This window comes from Nyctereutes procyonoides, unplaced genomic scaffold (assembly GCF_905146905.1).
Source record: "Nyctereutes procyonoides isolate TBG_1078 unplaced genomic scaffold, NYPRO_anot_genome, whole genome shotgun sequence".
Taxonomy (NCBI): Eukaryota; Metazoa; Chordata; class Mammalia; order Carnivora; family Canidae; genus Nyctereutes; species Nyctereutes procyonoides.
In genome coordinates this window covers 53914238-53933574 of record NW_026575126.1, presented here as the reverse complement: position 1 = coordinate 53933574, position 19337 = coordinate 53914238, and the positions used below count along the sequence as shown (strand labels likewise).

Sequence of the window (19337 nt, the reverse complement as noted above, 5' to 3'; positions counted from 1 at the left end):
CTTTCAAGTCTGTGGATCTGTTTGTTCCTCCTGGATCTCTCTCAGGAATCTGAGTCCTGTCCAACTTCTAGTGTGATACCAGGTACACAGTAGGTGCCAGAGGCATATCTTCAGAATATATAACAACCTCAGCCTTGGGTGTTAGACTTTGCTGGTTCTAACCAACTGTTTGCTTGCTCACTTGGTCTGACCCTCTAGTTCCTGGGCTTTGACTACCCATTGAGAAATTCTCTACATAATCTTGCAGATTAATGGTTCAGCTGAATAAAAGATACTCATAAGATCTGGACACCAGTTGCTGGCTCCACTGATGATACCAGGGCTGGGCCTTTGTTTCTTTCTCTCTTCTTGAGGCACATCTTGGATACTCCTTGCCTTTCCTGTCCCTGTTAGTGCTATCATTCAGACCTGTACTGGGAAATGTGAAGACCATATTGGCATGGTAAGAATTTGGACTGAGTTCTAAGCTATGGGAGAGTCATGCAATTTCATATATTTTGGTAACAGAGAGGCTCCTTTTGATTAAAATATTCTTTCTTCTGAAAACACTTCAGACAGTGGTTCACAAAGTGTGAAGGAGCAGCAGAAGCATCAATTGAGAATGTATTACATTTCCAAGTTCAGGTCCACAAAATTAGCAACTCACGGAACAGAGAATAACAACTTGTATTTTAAGAAGACTTCCAGGAGATTCTGATAAATACTAGATTTAGAGAGCAACTACTATAGAGCCTTACTTTTTTTTTTTTATTGGAGGTCGATTTGCCAACATACAATATTACACCCAGTGCTCATCCCATCAAGTACCCCCCTCAGTGCCCATCACCCAGTCACGGCATGCCCTTGCCCACCTCCCACCACCCCTTGTTCGTTTCCCAGAATTAGGTGTCTCTCATGTTATGTCACCCTCACTGATATTTCCCATTCATGTTCTCTCCTTTTCCCATTTATTCCCTTTCACTATTTTTTTATTCCCCAAATGAATGAAACCATATAATGTTTGTCCTTCTCTGATTGACTTCCTTCACTCAGCATAATACCCTCCAGTTCTATCCACGTTGAAGCAAATGGTGGTTATTTATCATTCCTAATGGCTGAGTAATATTTCATTGTATATATATACCACATCTTCTTTATCCATTCATATTTATATGGACACCAAGGCTCCTTCCACAGTTTGGTTATTGTGGACATTGCTGCTGTGAACATTGGGGTGCAGATGTCCTGCCGTTTCACTGCATCTGTATCTTTGGAGTAAATCCCCAGCAGTGCAATTGCTGGGTCATAGGGCAGATCTATTTTTAACTCTTTGAGGAACCTCCACACAGTTTTCCAAAGTGGCTGCACCAGTTCACATTACCACCAAAAGTACAAGAGGGTTCCCCTTTCTCCACACCCTCTCCAACATTTGTTTTTCCTGTCTTGTTAATTTTCCCCATTCTCACTGGTGTGAGGTGGTATCTCATTGTGGTTTTGATTTGTATTTCCCTGATGTGAGTGATGCAGAGCATTTTCTCATGTGCTTGTTGGCCATGTCTGGGGTCTTCTTTGGTGAAATTTCTGTTCATGTCTTTTGCCCATTTCATGATTGGATTGTTTGTTTCTTTGGTGTTGAGTTTAATAAGTTCTTTATCTGATAGGTCATTTGCAAATATCTTTTCCCATTCTGTAGGTTGTCTTGTTTTGTTGACTGTTTCTTTGGCTGTGCAGAAGCTTTTGATCTTGATGAAGTCCCAATAATTCATTTTTGCTTTTGTTCACCATGCTTTCATAGATGTATCCTGCAAGAAGTTGCTGTGGCCAAGTTCAAAAAGGGTTTTGCCTGTGTTCTCTAGGATTTTGATGGATTCCTCTCTCACACTTAGATCTTTCATCCATTTTGAGTTTATCTTTGTGTATGGTGTTTAAGAACGGTCCAGTTTCATTCTTCTGCACATGGCTGTCCATTTTTCCCAGCACCATTTATTGAGGAGATTGTCCTTTTCCAGTGGATAGTCTTTTCTGCTTTGTCGAATATTAGTTGACCATAGAGTTGAGGGCCCATTTCTGGATTCTCTATTCTGTTCCCTTGATCTATGTGTCTGTTTTTGTGCCAGTACCACACTGCCTTGATGATCACAGCTTTTTAGTACAACTTGAAATTTGGCATTGTGATGCCCCCAGCACTGGTTGTCTTTTTCAATATTCCCCTGGCTATTTGGGGTCTTTTCTGATTCCACACATATCTTAAGGTTATTTGTTCCAACTCTCTGAAGAAAGTCCATGGTATTTTGATAGGGATTGCATTAAATGTGTAAATTGCCCCGGGTAACATTGACATTTTCACAATATTAATTCTTCTAATACATGAGAATGGAATATTTTTTCATCTCTTTGTGTCTTCCTCAATTTCTTTCAGAAGTGTTTTGTAGTTTTTAGGGTATAGATCCTTTACCTCTTTGGTTAGGTTTATTCTTTATTATTCCTAAGTTTTCCATCCCTATCTTTCAGAACAGCTTTAGTAGAATAGGTATGGTTTCTTCTTTAAACATTTGAAAGAATTCCCCTGGGAAGCCATCTGGCCCTGGACTTTTGTGTCTTGGGAGGTTTTTGATGACTGCTTCAATTTCCTCCCTTGTTATCAGCCTATTCAGGTTTTCTATTTCTTCCTGTTCCACTTTTGACAGTTTGTGGTTTTGCAGAAACGCGTCCATTTCTTCTATATTGCCTAAGTTATTGGTATATAGTTGCTCATAATGTTTTTGAAATCATATTTCCTTTATATACACACACACACACACACACACACACACACACACACACACACACACACATATATATCCTTTCCTTCCTCTCTCCTTTTTCATTCGTGATTTTATTAAGTTGAGTCTTTTCTCTTTTGTTTTTAAGAAGGCTGGCTAATGGTTTATCTATCTTATTAATTCTTTCAAAGAACCAACTCCTGGTTTTTTTGATCTGTTCTACAGTTCTTCTGGTCTCTATTTCATTGAGTTCTGCTCAAATCTTTATTAACTATCTTCTGTTGGGTGTAGGTTTTATTTGCTGTTCTTTCTCCAGTTCCTTTATATGCAAGGTTAGTTTGTGTATTTGAGTTTTTCCTATCTTTTTGAGGGATGCTTGTTGCGATGTATTTCCCTTTCTTTTCTTTTTTAAAAAAATGTTTTTATTTATTTATTTTTAAGATTTTATTTATTAATTAATGAGAGAGAGAGAGAGAGAGAGAGAGAGAGAGAGAGGCAGAGACACAGGCAGAGAGAGAAGCAGGCTCCATGCAGGGAGCCTGCTGTGGGATTTGATCCAGAGTCTCCAGGATCATGCCCTGGGCAGAAGGCAGGCGCTTAACTGCTGAGCCACCCAGGGATCCCTGTATTTCTCTTTCAGGACTACTTTTGCTATATCCCAAAGATTTTGAACGGTTGTATCTTCATTCTCATTAGTTTCCATGAATCTTTTTAATTCTTCTCTAATTTCCTGGTTGACCCTTTCATCTTTTAGCAGTATGCTCTTTAACCTCCAGTGTTTAAATTTCTTTGAAATTTCTTCTTGTGATTGAGTTATAGTTTCAAAGCATTATGGTCTGAAAAAATGCAGTGGACAATCCCAATCTTTTGGTATCCATTAAGACCTGATTTGTGACCCAGTATATGGTGTATTCTGGAGAAAGTTCCACGTGCACTTGAGAAGAATGTGTATTCAGTAGCGTTTCAATGGAAAGTTCTGTAAATATCTGTGAAATCCATCTGGTCCAGTGTATCATTTAAAGCTCCTGTTTCTTTAAAAAAATAAAAATAAAACATAAAGCTCCTGTTTCGTTGTAGATATTGTGCTTAGAGGATCTACCATTTGCGGAAAGTGCCATGTTGAAATCTCCCAGGATTAGTGTATTATTATCTAAGTATGTCTTTACTTTGGTTATTAATTGACTGATATACTTGGCAACTCCGACATTAGGGGCATAAATATTCATGATTGTTAGGTCCTCTTGTTGGATAGATCCTTTAAGTATGATATAGTGTCCCTCTTCATCTCTTACTACAGTCTTTGGGATAAACTTTAATTTATCTGATATGAGGATGGCTACCCCTGCTTTCTTTTGAGGACAATTTGAATGGAAAATGGTTCTCCAACATTGCATTTTCAGGTTGTAGGTGTCCTTATGTCTAAAATGAGTCTCTTATAGACAGCAAATAGATGGGTCTTGCTTTTTTATCCAGTCTGAAACCCTGTGTCTTTTGATGGGATCATTAAGCCCATTAATGTTCAAAGTTACTATTGAAAGATATGAATTTAGTGTCATCATAATTCCTATTCAGTCCCTGTTTTTGTGGATTATTTCTTTGGGCTTCCTCTTTCTTTTACAGAGTTCCCCTCAATATTTCTTGCAGAGCTGGTTTGGCGGTCACATATTCTTTCAGCTTCTGCCTATCTTGGAAGTTCTTTATCTCTCCTTCTATTCTGAATGACAGCCTTGCTGGATAAAGTATTCTTGGCTGCAGGTTCTTCTCCTTTAGGATGCTGAATATATCCTGCCAGCCCTTTCTGGCCTGCCAGGTCTCTGTAGAGAGGTCTGCTGTTAATGTAATATTTCTCCCCATATTAGTTAGGGATCGCTTGTCTCTTGCTGCTTTAAGGATTTTCTCTTTATCTTTGGAATTTGCAAGTTTCTATTCAATGTCGAGGTGTTGGACAGTTTTTCTTGATTTTAGGGGTGGAAATCTCTCCATCTCCTGGATCTGAATGCCTGTTTCCCTCCCCAAATTAAGGAAGTTCTCAGCTATTATTTGTTCAAATTTGCTTTCTGGCCCTCTGTCCCTTTCAGCATCCTCTGGAACCACAATAAATGTAGATTTTCCTTCTGAGGCTGTCGTTTATTTCCCTTAACCTTTCCTCATGGTCTTTTAACTGTTTTTCTCTTTTTTCCTCAGCTTCCTTCCTTGCCATCAACTTGTCTTCTATTTCACTCACTCTTTCTTCTACCTGATTAACCCTCATCATTAGGACCTCCAGTTTGCATTGCATCTCATTTAATTGATTTTTAATTTCGGCCTGATTAGATCTAAATTCTGCAGTCATGATGTCTCTTGAATCCTTTATACTTTTTCTAGAGCCACCAGTAGCTTTATAATTGTGCTTCTGAATTGGCTTTCTGACGTGAAATTGTAATGCAGATTCTGTAACTCTGTGGCAGAGAGTACTGTTTTTGATTTTTTCTTTTGTGGGAGTTCTTTCTAGTCATTTTTCTCAGTGCAGAGTGGTTAAAAACAAGTTGTACTAGAAAAATGAAAGAAAAAAAAGGAAAAAAAAAGGAGAGGTATCCTCTGGTTCTATATACTGTAAATCTCTCGATTTCCTTTGGAGCTTCCTAGCGCTGCTCAGTAAAGAACTTGCTCTTCCCCTGTCCTTCCAGCTGGTCTTCTGGGGGAGGGGCTGTTGTGCTGATTCTCAAGTGTGTGCACCTGGGTGAGGTGCTCCACCCCCTGCCAGGTGCACTGCTCAGTGGGATCCGTTTATCCTGTGAGGCCCCTGTTACCTGATGGCCCCGCTCCATCCCAGGCACAAGGTGACATCAGGAGGAACAACACCACTGGCGTCAGCCAGCTCTCCAGCTCTGGAGTAAGCTCCCGCAGTAACTACGCAGTCTTCCAGTCCACACACAGAATTTTTTTTCTAGTTAATGAATATTTATTGCACACTACATTGTACTAGGAATTATGCCAGACTTTGGGAACACAGTGATGAATAAGATAGACACCATCTTTGTCTTTGTGGAGCTTACAGTCTACTAAAGAAAACAGACATTGAAACAAATAAGTACAGATAAGACGCAGGATGCATATGCAAAAGAAAATGTAGGTAGCCTGGAAATGTAAAGCAGATGGACTCTAACTAGCCTACGGGCCAGCACCCCCACACAAGCACACACAACCGATGTACGACCATGAGGCTGAGACCAACAAGATGACTGGAAGTCAGCAAGATGGAAGGGAGAATGGTGCAGGGAGGTAGAAAGGTCCAGAGATTGTGAAGGTCAAGAAGAAGAAGAACATGGCACTATCCAGGAACTAACAGAAATCCAGGGCAGTGAAATAAAAGCTTGAGAGAAGAGAGGTGTGGGGAGGCTGGAGGGTTGCCCAGGGTCGGCTTATGGAGGGTTTCCAGAAGACCACACTTGACCACACTTGGGACAGGAATCACCTCCAGGGGTAGCAGGCGCTCGCTGATCTGCATAGCTTGGGGGCGCCCAGCAGCAGGAGAGTCCTTGCTGTCCTGTGCTCTTCCCACCTGTCCCAGGGGGAGCACAGGATCCTGGGCTGTGTCCGCTGGGCGCCCTGGGATCTGGGGCCTGTGCATGTGGAATCACAGTCCTGAGGCCCCGGCTCCCGAAGGCAGCAGGGCGCAGCCCCCTCTGCCCAGAGCCACTGCCTCAGCTGCTCCCAAGGCCCTGCGGGCCCACACTCCAGCCCTTTACCGCACTCGGCCCACAGTCTGTGCCCCACTCTCCCCAGGGGCACACTTCCTCTGTTAGTGACCCCGGGAACCTGGAGGCTCCCTGCTCCTCCTGTTCCATTTCCCTGCTAAGCCCCTTTCCATCTGGGAATAATTCGGTGTGGATTTTTAAAGTTCCAGCTTCTACAGGACTGGGCTTTCCTGTCCTGGAGGCTTTCACCACCTGGCCTTTCACGGCTCCTCCTGGGGGCCTCTCCCCCACTCCATTCATTCTTTTTTTTTTTCCCCCGGTTCCCTACTTTGTCAGAAGCGCAAACTCTTCTCTGTCGTATTCCAGCTGTTCTTTAAACCTCAGGTTGAATTCATAGGTTTTCGGGATGATTTGAAAGTTATCTAGTTAGGTTGGTGGGGAGAGGTGACTTGGGGACCCAGGTCCTCTGCCATCTTACCCCTCCCCCGGTATAGAGCCTTACTATTAAATGTGCATTCTCTGGGCTTGCAGAATCAAGAAGGCTTGGGAGTTTGTTAGAACTATCCAGGGGCCAAATTAGAATGAATGAGCACTTTGGGGAAGGAATGGCCCTCTGATACAACAGATTTTCAAAGGAAAGCTTACTATTATAATCAAACTATAAAATATATATAATGTATATATGTATAAAATAATGTATATATGTATAAAATATATATAATGTATATATATAATGTTGACTGATTATGTTTTGAAAGCACAAAGTTCAAGTTACAGTGATGATCTCTGATTCACATGGATCTCAATCAACATAGATTGATTTATATTCCTATATTCAATAATGGAGTTACACATGTATAGAGGCATGTTTTTCGATCTTAGAGTTATCTCTAAGATCCATACTCAGCTACTTACCTTATTAAATTTCTTGTAAATGCCAAAGAAAATATAGCGATACACAAAGGTTTTCACTTTCCATGAGGTGGTCTCCAAAAGGAAAATCAAAAGGAAGAAAATAAATCCCGTGACAGCCATTGCAATTAAGTATCTTCCTATTGCATCATCTTCTAAACTATATACATTCATCTCAGTTACTGATGTCAACAACAAAGAAAAAAGATAATTAAATTAAGTTAAAAAATCAATGAATTTAATTCTCATTAATATTTAATTAAATTAATTAAAAATTAATTCAATGAGAAAACTCTAAGAAGTCAACAAACTGGAAGTACTATAGAATCAAATAGAGTGGTTATCAAATATGCACAAAATTACTATATTCAATGGTATGTTTAGTAACTTTATAAGTCATGCAAAATATCTTCAAGATCCTTTAAGATACTTTAATTTCATGAATTTTATCTTGCTATAGTTCTAGGCATCCATTATCAATATGGTACTAGACAGCCAGAACCACTGGGTTCATGCCTGCTCACACTAGAGTACTGGGTAGCAGCCGAGGTTCTCCTTGCCCCCAAATATGTTTTCCTTTGAAAATACTTCAGAGAATGGTTCTGAAAGTGTAGAGCAGTGGCAGTGGAATCACCTGGAATGTGCTACATATGCAAATACTCTTACCTGCAAGGGAATACTAATATTTCAACTAAGTTGGAAGTGCTCAAAAGCTGACACTTTTTCTATGACTTATGAGAAAAAATTAGTAATTACAAGGTTCTAAATTCATGATTAGGAAAACAGTAGGCTCATCAGGAAGGTGAAGATGATCAGTTCAACCTTTTTCACTGTTAAAAAACTTTTTATTGGGATCCCTGGGTGGCGCAGCGGTTTAGCGCCTGCCTTTGGCCCAGGGCGTGATCCTGGAGACCCCGGATCGAATCCCACGTCGGGCTCCCGGTGCATGGAGCCTGCTTCTCCCTCTGCCTATGTCTCTGCCTCTCTCTCTCTCTCTCTCTCTGTGTGTGTGTGTGTGTGACTATCATAAATAAATAAAAATTAAAAAAAACTTTTTATTAACATATTATCTACGTATATAGAAATTCACAAGTGTAGGACTCAATGAATTTTTACAAATTGAAAATACCTATGTAGGCAGCAATACATTTTGTTGTTTTAAAATTCAACCATATTCTATTTTATTTTATTTTTTTACTGTTATCACCTTGTATACTTTTATAGGGATAGCTGTAGGCATTATATTATGCTAGTTATCACAGTCATGGTGTCTTTCTTTTACCAATTTTTATTTTTTTATTTTTATTTTTTAATTTTTTATTTATTTATGATAGTCACACACAGAGAGAGAGAGAGGCAGAGACACAGGCAGAGGGAGAAGCAGGCTCCATGCACCAGGAGCCTGATGTGGGATTCGATCCCGGGTCTCCAGGATCACGCCCTGGGCCAAAGGCAGGCGCCAAACCGCTGCGCCACCCAGGGATCCCTCTTTTACCAATTTTTAGTGAAGGATAGAAAACTTTCTATGATTTACATCTCCTTAATCTCCCCATTTCTAATTGTCTTAGGTATTTCCTCTACATACATTGAGAACATTATTAGACAATGCTATTATTTTTACTTTAACTGCCAAATCAGGAAAACTCAAGAGGAGAAAGTATATTTTATTCATTCATATTTTTACTCTCCATTATTCCTTCTGCTTTCTTGATGTTCCAAAATTCCTCTTTTATCATTTCATTTGTGTTTATAGAACTTTTGTTAGCTATTCTTTTAGTTTCTACTGGTTACAAATTCCTGTAGATTTCCTTCATTTAAAAATGTCATTTCCCCTTCATTCCTGAAGGATATAGAATTTTCTATGTATATAGAATTTTGAGTTGACAGCTTTTTTATTTCAGCACTTGAAAATCATGCTGTGCTACTTGCGCTGGTCTTCATGGCTTCGGATGAGAAACCTACAAATTAGGAGAATTGTTTCTCCTTTGTAGATAATGTGTTATTTTTCTGTATCTGCTTTCAAGATATTTTTCTTATCCTTATTTCAAAGTTCCATGATGATGTCTCTTGGCATGACTTCTTTGGTTCTAACCTATTTGAAGTTTATTCAGCTTTTTGAATCTGTAAGTTTATATTTTCTATTTTATTATGTCTCTTTAAATTGAGATATAATTGATATATTGGTTTTGAATTTATAACATAATGATTTGATACTTGTAGGGGTTTTTCTTGTGATGAGAACTTTGAGGATATACTCTTTTAGTAACTTGTAAACATATATATATACAATACAGTATTATTAACTATAGTCATCATGCTGTATATTACATCTCCATCACTTATTTTATAACTGGTAGTTTGTACCTTTTGTACCCCTTCATCCATTTCACCCATCCCAATCCCCTGTATCTGGCAACCATTAATCTATTCTCTAGGAGTTCAGTTTTTCTTTTTAGATTCCACATATAGGTGAGATCATATGTTATTTGTCTTTCTATGACTAATTTCACTTAGCATAATGCCCTCAAAGCCTATCCATGCTGTTCCCAATGGCAAGAATTCCTTCTTTATGCCCAAAAAATATTCCATTGTGTGTATGTAAACATATATGCATATATATACATATATGCATATATACATAAATGAATATTTTCTTATCCATTCATCTATATGGAGATTCTTTCCCATCAGAAAATGCAATATGCATATAAGTTGTGAATCTTAGCTCTAACTTGTACAAGTTGTGTGACAGAGTAAGTTATTCAATTTTGTATAAACTTTAGTTTCCTCAAAGTGAGAATAACAACATATAACTTGATGGTTATTGTGAGGATTCAAAATAATATAGGTAGAGCTATTTACATCCAATAAGTAATCAACTAGTAGTATCTGATGAGGTGAATCCCAAATACTCACTTGCTTTACTACAATTTACGAAGGCAGGAATGTTTGCTGAGGAACACACTATCTTTGTCTCTTGGTTATCATAATATTTGCTGATGCTCATCCCAAAGTTATGTATGGGTATCACCATCATTGAATTAAGTAGAAGGCTTTCAGAAGGTTTTTGGCCTATGATTAAGAAGATAACATTAACATGCTTTATACAAAATGAATTGCACCAGGAAACAAAATCTTCCCAAAGTAAACTGAGAAAATTATAAAGCCATATTATTATCTTCACAATACTCTCATTTCTGGCCACTAAGTATATGATAATGTCTTGTAACATAGTTTATGTTGATAATAACAGCACTGGAAAATCCTTTTGGCAAAGTTGATACCCATATGACCTGTCTTCTGCCAACTGATGTGAATAGGAAATGCATACTGATTTCTCATTCTTCTGATCTTATATGATGAATATAGAAACAAGTTGTGGTAGGAAATTTAGCCTATGACAACAGTGGCAAAGATATATATATATATATATATATATATATATATATATATATATATATATCAGTTGAAAGGAGATACATCTTCAGAGAACCAAGCTTAAAGCTCACTTAGGTTTCTCTAAATATTAATGTGTATAATAGTTGCTGAATAAACATGAAGAGTTATAAAACATGATTATGGGTTAAAGTTGTGAATGGTCATTGTAGGACTTTAAGACCGAGCTCAGATTATTGGTAGCAAAGATAAAATGATACATCTGAGCAAAAAACATATTTGTAAGAGACTTTGACAGAAGAGAGGTGACCAGTCAATGATAACAGAGAATGAGTGAAGTTCCTAAGATATAAATTTTCTAAGTGGTAAAGTCATATCAAGCCTGCCCCAAAGAGGGTAACAATTGGCATATATGCATATAATCTAGTATCCAGAAAGAATAATTCTGAACATTGGTTGGCCACTTGAGTAGATGCCAAAAATAACAAGGAGCTAGTGTTTAACTAAATGTTTAACTATAATTAAAGTATTTTAGCCTCTCTCCAAAGAATACATAAATATCCTCTTACTTTTAGGAGTAGAGGAAGATCTTCCTACATAAAGTAACTTCCTAAGAAAAGTAATATGATTCCTTAGCTAACAAACTGTTGAAGGATCCCATATGAATGGGGTGTGAAGGGATATAAAAACAGAAAAAATGTGTTGTAAATGCGAGGATAATATTTAAAAATACTTATCTTCTAGTTCAGCATGTGTGTGAACCAATAAGAGTAGAATACCAATCAGCCAAACTGGATACAATCATAAAGAGTGTGGCCACCTTGTATGTAATGGAATACTGACCCTTTCTGTAGGCTCTAGAGAAAAGCAGAATTACTATCTGCTGTTATGGTTTGCCTCTCTATACATTCTCCATATCTCGGATAACAGTGTCCTGATTTTCACATCATCTCTGAATAAGGAGTCTAATTTCTTCTTTTCTAATCTTACATCCTTTATTTTAATCTATTACTACATTGATCAGGAACTTAGGTGTAATGTTGATTTTAAAGGGAATATTTTAAATAATATAGAATTCTGTATGATATTCATAAATGCTTTTTGTCAAGTTATGGAAGTTTCTTCCTAGTTATTAAAAAATGCTATAATGGGGCACCTGGGTGGCTCAGTCAGTTAAGCTACTGCCTTCACTCAGGTCATGGTCCCAGTGTCCTGGGATCAAGCCCTGCATATCAGGCTTCCTGCTCAGGGGGGTATCTGCTTCTTCCTCTCCCTCTTTCTCTGCCTTTGCCCCCAGCTTGTGCTCTCGCTAACTCTCTCTCTCCCAAATAAATAAATAAAATCTTTCTTAAAATGCTATAATGAATTGTTGGATGTTTTTGAATGATTTTTTCATATACCAAGGTTTTCACCCATTAATGTACTAATGTTCTGAATTACATTAATTGACTTTCTGAGTCTCTTATTAATCCATTAAGTCTACCCTGCATATAGAAAAAAATCCAATTTGGTCATAATGAATAACCTTTTCTATACTTTGCTGAATTCAGTTTGCAATATTCTGTTCAGAATTTTTGTATCAAGGGGCATCTAAGGTGGCTCTGTGAGTCTGACTCTTGATTTCAGCTTAGGTCATGATCTCATGGGTTGTGGCATCAGGCCCCAAATTGGGATCCACACTCAGCAGGGAATCTACTTGAGATTTTTTTCCTCTCTGCTCCTCCCCACAATTGGTTACTCTCTCAAATAAATCTTTTTTAAAAAGAATTTTTGTATCTATATTTAAGAATCACATTAGTTTGATATTTTCCTTTTTTCTAATCTTTTCTACAATGTCAAAGTCATACTAACTTCATAGAATGAGAGGCTGTTTTTTGCCTGCTGTTCTCTAGAAGGGTTTCTATGAGATTAGAATTCTATTTTATTGCAAGTTTCATAAAACTTACTAATACAGCAATATGGGCCTTATGTTTTCTTTGTAGAAAGATTTAAATTCTTGGATGGCTTATAAGACCATTTACAGTTTCAAATTCTTGAGAACAAGTTGGGAAGTTATTTTCTATACAACTCTAATTATTCTAAATATTCAAATGTATTACCTTAAAATTATTTATCATATCATCTTGTCTTCCTAATGCCTGCAGCATCTATGTCTTCACTTTATTCCTAATACTTCTTATTTTGACCTTTCCTTTTTTTACTTTATCATTTTACCAGAATTGGGCCAGTATGATAATCTTTCCAAGAACCCATATTTGGTGATTTGGGTATTCTCTTGTATTTTTGCTTGCTATTTCTTTAGCTTCTACTTTTATCCTTATTTTTTCTTGGATTTATTCTGTTGGATAAGTTATATATAGACTTGAATTTTTATTTGACTAGTTACTTTTAAGTGCATTTTTTTAATTCCAAATGTACAGTTCTGTTAGTTTTTACTAACTTCTTGAAGTGAGTTGGGAAATATTCCCTCTTTCTCTATTTTCAGAAAGATTTTGCACAATATTGTTTTTTTTTCTCTTAAAAGTTTATAAGAAGGTACCAGTGAAATGATCTAGGCATAGAATTTTTCTCTGGGGAATATTTTGATAACAACTTAATTGCCTTTATATATAGGGAGTGTGATAAAATAAAAAATATATTTGGTCTTTGTCCTCAGAGCTCCTAAAATTCTTGGAATTTAGTAAGTGCTGAGTGTCTTTTGTTATTCCTAAGGAATCTTTTTGGACCATCCCTGAGATTATGTTAATGGGCTGACTCACACTGAGGCCCTAGATAGCTTCAGAATAAGAGCTGCTGCCAGAAAAACCAACCAGGTGTTTAGGGAGCTGGTACCTTCAGTCCCAGCTCCAGACCTATGGGAGGGGGAAAGGGACTGGAGACTTAGTTTAATTTTCTGCCCAAGATTTTACCAATCATGCCAACATAATTCATTAACTCAGAAGATGAACATAATCAGTATGGTGAGAGGGTGTCAGCCCAGAGAGGACATAAACACCCTGTATACTGCTCCACCTGATATCTTGGTATATGCATCTCTTCCATTTGAATATTCCTAAATTAGATGCTTTATGATAAAAGTGTAATCACAAATATAACATTTTCCTGAGTTTTGTGAATCATTGAAGTGAATTAATGAACCTGAAGAGGTGGGAACCCTCATATTTGTAACCAGGTGAGACAGAAGTGCAGGCACCCTGGGGAACCAGTACTTCCAGCTGGAACCTGAAGCAAGGCAAGTCTTTTGGGACTAACTCTTTAACCTGTGGAGTCTGTGCTAATTATAATAGGTAGTGTCAGAATTAAATTGTAGGACACCCATTTGATGTCAGAAAATTGGTGTTGAAAACCAATTTTCAACCAATGATAGGTGATCACTGAGATTTTAGTGTTCATCAAATAATTTTGCCATTTCATCTAAGTTGACTTTGTTGGCATAAAGTGCTATGTGATAACCTCTGTCTTTTTAATGCTTCGAAGATCTATAATAATGTTCCCTCTTTCATTCCCTGTTTTAGGAATGTGTACTTTCTCTTCCTTTTCTTGGTCAGTCTCACTAGGGGCTTATCAATTTTATTAATTTTGTGAGAGGACTTCTTGGCCTTCTCTCCTTAAAAAACTACTTAAAGCTAAACATTTATCAAAGGTTGATATACTAAATTTTAATTATCATTATGTTCAAGTAATTTTCAAATTTCAGTTGTGATTTTATTTGATGAATATGTTATTTGAAGTGTCTGCCTTTTAATTTATATTTAATGTAATTATTGATATGGCTTGCTCTATTTTTATTTTGCTATTTGTTTTTGGTTTATCCCACTGCTCGCTCATATATTCCTTCTTTGTTAACTTTATTGGGGGATTAATTGAATAGCCTTCAGTGTGGTTTTCTTTGTATTTATCCTGCTTGAGGTACACTGAGCATCTTGAATCTGTAGTTTTATATCTTTTACAAAACTTTGGAAATTCTAATTCATATGTCTCAAATATATTTTTATGCTCCATTCTTTCACTTTTCTATTACATATATGATAAACCTTTCAATATTGGCCACAGAGGTTACTGAAGCTATATACATATTTTTTCGATCTCTTTTTCACTTTTATTCTGATTTTATAATCTCAATTGATCATCTTTCAAAGTGTTTGTATCTTTCTTACTGGCTGCTAAATCCATCCAATATTTTTAATTTTATAATTTATGTATTTTATAGTTTCTATATTTCTACTAAAATTTCCTATCATTCATTAATAGAATAATTTCCATGGGAATTGTAATAGCTGCTTTAAAATCCTTATCTCCTAATAATGATATTTATATCATTTAATAATCTGCATTTCATTGATTTCCTTTTCAATTATGATTCACATTTTCCTTTCTTTACACATCTAATAATTCTGATTGCATTCTGGACATTTTGACTTTTATGTTGTCAAGACTTTGGATTCTTTCATTTTCCTCTGAAAAATTTGCTTTAGCAAGCAGTTAACTTGATAGCAATCAAACTCTGTTTCCCCTGCAGTAAGCAGCAAGTGGAAAATCAGTTCAGTTGCTTTATCCTCAGTCTGCTTATATTTCTCCTCTGGAAATATTCCATAAAGAGATTTTGGAGAGAACCTCTGTGGTCCCCTCTTCTTTATTTTAATTTAGAGAATGCTGCAGCAATCTCAAATTATGTGTTCTGATTCTTAAACTAAGATTGCAGGTTTCTATCAGAGTTTAGCTATCCCACACCTCCAAACTATGCCTTTTCCTTAGGGAAAAAGTGACAGAAATGAAAAACTCACACAATGCTTTTTCAAATGTGAATTCCCTTCCAGTTTCTGCCTATCTTCAGTCAAAATAAAGTACCTTCAAATTTTTTAAAAAATTGTCAATAGTTTATAGTTGTTATGTGTGAGAGGACTGGTCTAAGTTCCTCCAGCATTACAAATAGAAGAGTATCAGTACAGTTTTGTAGTCTTGGATAGCCCAAATGTTGCACATCACCATCCTCACATTTACTCCTGGATATGTGAATTTTAGTCATTATCTTCTTAACCAATTAGATGGCTATTTTCTTAAGTTTCATTTTCTAAGTAAAATATATTTTTTGTATATATATCAATTGTATACACTAACCTTGCAAAATTCACTCATTAACTCTTATAGGTTATCTATAATTATTTTATTTTACTTTTTTTTTTTTAAAGAGAGAGAGACTATGAATAGGGGGAAAGGGGGAGAAAGAATCTTAAGTGGGATCCCCACTGAGCATGGAGCCCAACACAGGGCTTGATCTCATGATCCTGAGACCATGCCCTTAGCCCAACTGAATGAGTCATCCAGTTGCCCCATATCTGTGTACATAGGAAATAGTTCTACTTCTTCTTTTTCCAATACTTATACCTTAATTATTTTCTTGCCTATTGTGTGGTTAAAACCTTCACCACAATGTGGAATATAGGAATGATAGACAGCATCCTTGACTCATCCACAAACTCAAGTATAAATCTTTAGAGAATCTTATATTAAAAAAACGTATAATGAATAGAACTAGATATTAATTTTTTATACAAGACCAGTATAATGTTGATATCAAAATCTAAGAATATTATAAGAAAGAAAATTATTGGCTAACCTGTCTCATGGACATTAATAGAAAACTCCTCTATAAACTATCAACAACCTGGATCTAGAAATTTATTATAATCAAGGATAATACAAGCAAGTTTTGTTATTAAAGGAATATAAAATTGGTTTAACATAAAAAAATCACTGAGTATCACCACATTAAAATAAAGCAGAAGAACCATATGATCATCTCACTAATGAAAAAGGAAAAAAGTATTTGTTAAAATTCAACACCTGTGCATTTAAAAACAAATAAACAAACTTGGAAATGAAAGATATATCCTGAATCTAATATATTTACAAAAAAAATCAATGGTATATAGTTGTTCAGATATCCTTTTTATTGTAGTGAAATATATATAACATTTATTATTATAGCTACTTGTAAGTGTACAATTCAGTGACAATATAGTCACAGTATTGTGTAATTATCACTACTATCTATACTCAAAACATTTTTCATATTGAAAATGTTTTTGTTTTTATATATATATTCAAACTTCAATTAAAAAATATATATCAAAACTTCTTCATTCTCCCCAACAAAACCTATGCCCACTAAACAATAATTCTGTTTTCCTACCACTAGACCCTGGTAATTTCTATTCTACTTCTGTCTATATGGATTTGCCTACTGTAAGTGCCTCATATAAATGGAAATACACAATATTTGTCCTATGTCTGGTTTATTTCATTCAGAATAATATTTTCAAGTTCCATTCATGATGTGGCATATATAAAAATTATATACCATTTTGTGGCTGAATAATATTCCATTATATATATATATATATATATATAACACATTTTGTTTGTCCATTCATCTATTCATAGACAATTGGTTTCCACCATTTAGCTATTGTGAATAAAACTGCCATGAATATTGGTATACAAAATACCTTTTCAAGTCCTTGATTTAAATTTTCTTGGATATATACCTAAGAGTGGAGTTCCTGGGTCATGTGGTAGTTCCATGTTTAACATTTTGAAAAAATGCCAAATTCTTTTGCACAGTAGTGTCACCATTTTACATTCCCACTAGCAATGCACAAGGTTTCTATTTTCTCCACATCCTTGGCAAAACATGTTATTTTCTGTTGTTTTGCTTTTAAATAATCACCATCGTAGTGGATGTGAAGTGCTAACTCATTGCTTTTATTTGCATTTTCCTAATGACTAATGATGTTGAGCATCTCTTCATATTTTTGTTGACCATTTGTATATCTTTGGAGAAAAGCCTATTAAATTTATGTATATTTGTCTTTTTTCTGTTGATTCCATGTATTTTCTAGATACTAGATCTTTATTAGGTGTATGATTTTCAAAAATATTGTTTTGTAGGTTTCTTTTCACTTTGATACTGTCCTTTGATAAAAGTTAATTTTGATGATATCCAACTTATATGCTAAAAGAAGAGTTGTACTTCCAGTGTTTTATCTAAGAATCCATTGCCTAATCCCTAATCCAGGGTCATAAAGATTTACCCGTTTTCCTCCAAGAGCTTTATGATTTCAGCTCTTATATAGGACATTGATGCATATTAGTTAATTTTTGTTTATGGTGTAAGGTTTGTTGAAAATTAGTCCTTTCCCCCACTGAATTGCTTAAAATCAATTTACTATATATATGTGAGCATTTAGTTCTGGGCACTCCACTCTATTTCATTTTTCTGTTTGTATGTCCTTATACCAGTACTACATTTATTTATTGTATTTTTGGTAAGTTTTGAAGTCAGAAAGTGTGAGACCCCAACTTTATTCTTCTTTTTCTGGATTGTTTTGGTCATCCTGGGTTCATTGCCATTCTTTTTTTTTTAAATTTTTTTAATGTATTTATGATAGTCACACACAGAGAGAGAGAGAGAGAGAGAGAGAGAGAGAGAGAGAGAGGCAGAGACACAGGCAGAGGGAGAAGCAGGCTCCATGCACCGGGAGCCCGACGTGGGATTCGATCCCGGGTCTCCAGGATCGCGCCCTGGGCCAAAGGCAGGCGCTAAACCGCTGCGCCACCCAGGGATCCCCTCATTGCCATTCTTTATAAATTTAGGATGGGCTTTTTTATTTCTGAAAAAAAAAAAGCTGGTAGACTTTTATAAGGGATGGTGTTGAAATGTAGATTGCTTTCGGTAGTATTCTGTTTTATCATGAAAGCATGTTGAATTTTGTCAAATACGTTTTCTGAATCATCAGTTGGGATGATCATGTGGGATTTTTTTGGTCCCAATATTTTAATATTTTCAACATTAATTTTCTTCTGTTAAACATTCTTGCATTTCTGGAAAATTCCACTTGGTCAAGGTATAATCCTTTTAACTGATGTTGGATTTGGTTTACCATTTTGTTGAGAACTCTTGCATGTATATTCATAAGGGATACCCATTTCTAATTTTTTCTTGTGATATCTCTATCTAGCTTTGTTATAGAGTAATGCTAGCCTATAAAATGAGTTAAAGAGTATTCCCTCTTCTTCTGTTTTTGGAAGAGTTTTTAGAAGAATTCATGATAATTCTTCTTCAAAAGGTTGGTGAAACTAACCTCTGACGCCATCTGATCCTGGACTTCTCTTTGCTGGATTTCCCAGTACTCCTTCATTCTCTTTATTTGTCAGAGATCTACTGAGATTTTCTGCTCTTTTTGAGTCAGTTTGGATAAGTTTTTGTGTTCCTATGATTTTATCCATTTCATCTCAGTTATCTAATTTTTGGTGAACACTTGTTCATAGTTTTATCTTTTAAAAAATATTTTCTGTGTAGTATTTATTAAGATCACAAAATAAATTCTAATCCCAGAAATTACTAAAAACAAAATGTCACTTTCAAGTTGTAAACACCTATTCTTTTTTGTAGTAATATATATAAAGAAATGTTAGGGCAGCCCCGGTGGTGCAGCGGTTTAGCGCCGCCTGCAGCCCCGGGTGAGATCCTGGAGACCCTGGATGGAGTCCCACGTCAGGCTCTCTGCATGGTGCCTGCTTCTCCTTCTGCCTGGGTCTCTGCCTCTCT

At 36.1% G+C, this 19337-nt stretch overlaps 1 protein-coding gene across 1 annotated transcript in view; it reads right to left on the bottom strand.

Moving 5' to 3' along the window:
* LOC129519854 (phospholipid-transporting ATPase ABCA3-like) overlaps positions 1–19337 on the bottom strand; it is a 194675-nt gene that overhangs the window by 24296 nt on the left and 151042 nt on the right. Inside the window, exons 22-23 of the mRNA XM_055340686.1 lie at positions 10247–10402; positions 7334–7512 (exon numbers count right to left, since the gene is read on the bottom strand). Coding sequence (XP_055196661.1) covers positions 7334–7512; positions 10247–10402 — 335 coding nt within the window. The remainder of the gene's footprint in view (positions 1–7333; positions 7513–10246; positions 10403–19337) is intronic.